This window comes from Emiliania huxleyi (assembly GCF_000372725.1).
Source record: "Emiliania huxleyi CCMP1516 unplaced genomic scaffold EMIHUscaffold_527, whole genome shotgun sequence".
In the NCBI taxonomy this organism is placed as follows: domain Eukaryota; phylum Haptophyta; order Isochrysidales; family Noelaerhabdaceae; genus Emiliania; species Emiliania huxleyi.
In genome coordinates, this window is record NW_005198038.1 from 1,464 (window position 1) to 5,396 (window position 3,933).

The 3,933-nt window shown below is 64.6% G+C and overlaps 1 protein-coding gene across 1 annotated transcript; it reads left to right on the top strand.

Annotated features, from left to right (window-relative positions):
• Positions 1-1,163: 1,163 nt before the first annotated feature.
• Positions 1,164-1,580, top strand: EMIHUDRAFT_119778 (hypothetical protein; the record flags this gene model as incomplete). The annotated part of the gene is made up of 1 exon (XM_005766016.1): positions 1,164-1,580. The coding sequence occupies one exon, from the start codon at positions 1,164-1,166 to the stop codon at positions 1,578-1,580; it is 417 nt and encodes a 138-aa protein (XP_005766073.1).
• Between the last annotated feature and the right edge of the window lie 2,353 nt (positions 1,581-3,933).

Genomic DNA, 3,933 nt, shown 5'->3' on the forward strand with positions numbered 1-3,933 from the left:
CTCGGCGAGCATCAGCGGTCTCTCGCAGACTTGCGACCGCACTCTCGGACGACGCCCTCCGAGCAAAGTCCTCGCGGAAGTCGCATGCTGCCACCGCACTCTCTGAATTCGCTCGCCGACTCGCGTCCCACGCCCCGGAGCCTCGCGAAGAGCTCATTGACAAGGTGAGCGGACGGTCTGCTGCCGAGCGCTGCCCTTCCAACCACTACGTGAAGAGGCTGCCGTGAGCGCGGCCTGGGGCTGCCGGATAAGGCGCTCCCGAGGGCGACGCCCAGCCGCCGAAAAAGGCCTCCAAAAAAATTCTCCGTCCTCCTCGCAAACCCTGTCAGCAGAATCCCTCCCTTGGGTTGTCTGTTTTCTTTCTTTCTTTCTTTAGCAGAGTCCGTGGGAGTCAGAAATGTGGTCCTTGCGCGAGGGGAGCTTGATAGACTCGAGGGGCCAGGATACGCCGCGAGGAGGACGGAGTTGCGCAAGGCGAAAGAAGCCGCGAGAACAAGGGACCGGCAGGCGGCGGCGTCGCAGGACGAGGCAGAAGAGAACGACGCGACAGAGGAGGAAGTGACAAGGGAGAGACCGACGAGAGTGGGACGGCCGCGAGGTGGCATGAAGGTGGCAGCGAGAAGCGGCGAGAGACTGCGAAAAGAGATACGAAGAGGCAGACTCCCCAGGGTGGGCGACGGCTAGCGCACCACACTCCTCTCCTTAAAATCCCTGTGTGGTGGCGGCGTGCCGTTCTCCCATCCCTCCCTTGGGTTGTGTGTTTTCTTTCTTTCTTTCTGTCAGCAGAGTCCTCCTACGGGAATGTACGTAAGAGCCACACACAACGAAAAAAATGGGCCCCGGCGGCTCAGACCCCGAGCGCGGGCGCCATGGCGGGCGCGCGCCCCGGGGTGCCGGTGGGGGCGCGAGATGGGCGCGGTGCTTGGCTGCTGCGTGCTGGGGTACTGCTCATGCCGCCAGAAGAAAAATTTCCGCCTCGCGCGCCCACCACCACACTCATACCTATAGCCATAAAATAGTCGAAGACATACCTAGGCGCTGCGCGGCTCCTCAGAATTTCGGGGGGGGGGGGGCAGCTTCTTGACCTCGCGGGGGAAATTCTTTTATTTCTCTGTGCGCCCGCCGCCCCAAGAGCGCTGGTATCGCTTGCCGCTCTCTCGGGCATGTCGCTAGAGACGCTCAAAATCGGCGACGAGGTCTGCGTTGACAGAGGCTCCGACGATCCCCGCCCCGGCTGCAAACAGCGATTCGGCCGCATCATCGCTCTCTCCCGCGGCCTCCCTCCTGGCTACGCCATCGAACTGTCGGAGCGTGTGCACGAGGGCACTGTGGAGTACGACGTGAAGCGCGAGAGCCTCTGCCTCGCCTGCGATGTGCCGTGCGAGGTGGGCGAGGAGGTGGTGCTCGACGCTGCTAGCGATGCGCCGCGGTTTGGCAAAATCCACGCAATCAAGCGCAGCTTCCCCGCGATTCAGTACGTTGTCGATGTTGCTGGGACGCTCGAGCACGACGTGCCCATCGAGCGGCTTACGCGGGGCTACAACCCGGAAGACGCCGGCAGCTACTGCAATGTGATGTAGTAGGGACGTCTGCCGTCTCAGGCGAGCCTGTGGATTTTTTTGTAGCGAGTGTGTGCATATGTGGAGTCGAGGAGAGAGTGTGCGCGTCTCGTCCCTGCTGGTCGCTTCCCTATGTACACTATTGAGCAACCGCGGCTGGACACAATCCAGTCACATCTATTGACTATCTCCCGCTCTGTGTGCCGCGGAGACGGGCGCCTGGCAGGACCTTTTTAAACTCCGCACTCTCAAACATCTGCGGCGCGACAGCGCGACAGTCGCAGTATATGCCGGCGGGGCGGTCCCGGATCCCCCAGGTTATTCCGAGCGGGTCCATCATCGTGGAATTTCTCGAAACACTTTTTGTGGCACGGGTCGATGATTGCCTGGCGAGTAGAGACCACGCCTGCTAATCACAGCACAAGCCCTCGCCGGGGGCTCGAGCATCCTTTTTCCAGACGGATCCCTATCATTGAATAAATAAATAAATACAACGGACACGCCAAACGAGGGGTGGGAGAAGGACAGGGTCCCCACCTGCACGAGCAGGATCTTGTAAGGACGATCAGGGACACCGGGGAACGGGAGCGGGGAGCGCATCGCGACACGGAGGGGGGCTGGGCAGGGTTCACCTCACGACAGGGTCCCAGGGATTCCTCTCTCGTATAGGACAGGTTGCACCCGGCGGCACGGGGGCAAGCGCGGGCCTCCTACTGGTTGCACTTGGAGCACTTGGAGTGCAGTCATCAACCTCACATCCAGGGCCGGGGAGCTGAGAAGCGCACCCAGCGAGCCGGATGATCGGCATCGGGCTACGGGCTAGAGAGCCCTGACCCCTAGCTAGGGGGGGGTGCGCATTCGCAGGGCAAGGGCCTTAAAGTAAACACGGGTCTCCGAGGGTTAGCTCCGCGCTCCAGGTTTCCCCTAGCAGCAGAACGCCCCCTCTACTCGGAGCTAGTAAACACTCGACACGGACTCGACGCCCATCCACACCCGGCACCTCACCACACCGGACCCCTCTTCGAGGTCTCCCAACTTTCACTCCGGGGCGTCTTCCCCCACCTCTCGGTCCTTCCTCCTGGCCGCATCCCGATAGTTGTGCGACGGGCGCGGGGCCCGGCCTCCCCTCCTAGCCTTTTTCGGCTGCGGCCCCGCCGCCGTCTCGTCTTCTCTGCCTGATCCTGTCGACTCCGCCTCCGGCGATCCCACGCCCGACTCCCCGGGTGAGGGCGGCGGCATCACTCGTCGCCACTCCTCTCCGGGAGGTCGGGCCGGCTCTCCCCGGTCAGCGAGTCGCGCCCGCACCCGTGGCCTCTCTATCGTTCTCGGCTCGCCCTCCCCTTCCTCCTGCTCCTCACTAAACTCGGGAAGGCGCGGTCCCTTTTGTCGTAAGTCACGGCGGTCTATCCAACGCCGCGACGGGTCTACCCCTGGTGGGCTCACACGGCCCGGTTCCACTCTCAGAGGCCGAGTCAGCTCGACTCTCACCTCCTCCGAGAGTTGACCCCAAGCCCCCCCCGGGGCCCTCCGGCCACGGCCCTCCGGTTCGCCGGCGGGTCCGTTATCGTATTGCGGCGACTCCCCTCCCCCAGCTCCTCCTCTCGGGTACTCCAGCCTCCGGTGGGGCGGCTCCGGATCCCTCTGATTATTCCGAGTGGGGCCACACGGTGGCGGCTCCGCCGGCGGCGGGGGTGGAGGCGGAGGCGGGGGTGGCGGGCACGGTGGCGGCCCTCGCGGCCAACGCGCCTGGTGTGGAGCCGCTGGGGCGGCCCCACGACCCTGCAGCCGTTCCAGCGGCGGGGGCGGAAGTGGCAGCGTGGGTGGCGGAAACAGTGGCGGCACTGGCGGCCGCACCGCCTGGTATGGGGCCTCAGAGTTGGCCCCTCGACCCAGCGGTCGCTCCAGCGGCGGGGGCGGGGGTGGTGTTGGTGGGGGCGGGCCTGATGGCGGTGCCGGCCGCCGCATCTCCTGGGGTGGGGCCTCGGGGGATGCCCCCTGCCCATGCGGCCGTTCCAGCCGCGGTTCCACGCGTCGGCCGTCCACCCCGCTCGTGGGGGGGGGCCTAGCTCTCGTCTCCCCTCGGGGGGGGGGGGGGGCAGGGCCCGGATTCTCCCCAAGGCCCCCTTTTTCCTCCTTTCCGGGGCGGTTGCAGGCCTTAATTTCCCCGGAGGGGTGGGGTCTTCCCCTTTTGCGCGGTTCCTGTTCAATTTGGTCGCGCCCCGTCCTGGATAACAAAGCTGCAGGGTTTGTTCTGCCATGTTGTCCGCCCGAGGGGGAACGCTACTTCTAAGTTTGAGGGCGGACTCTTTTTCGGTTCATTGCTCCCCCGGGGTTGTATTGCGCCCCTTGGAAGTTCTCTTTTTAAATGGGAGGG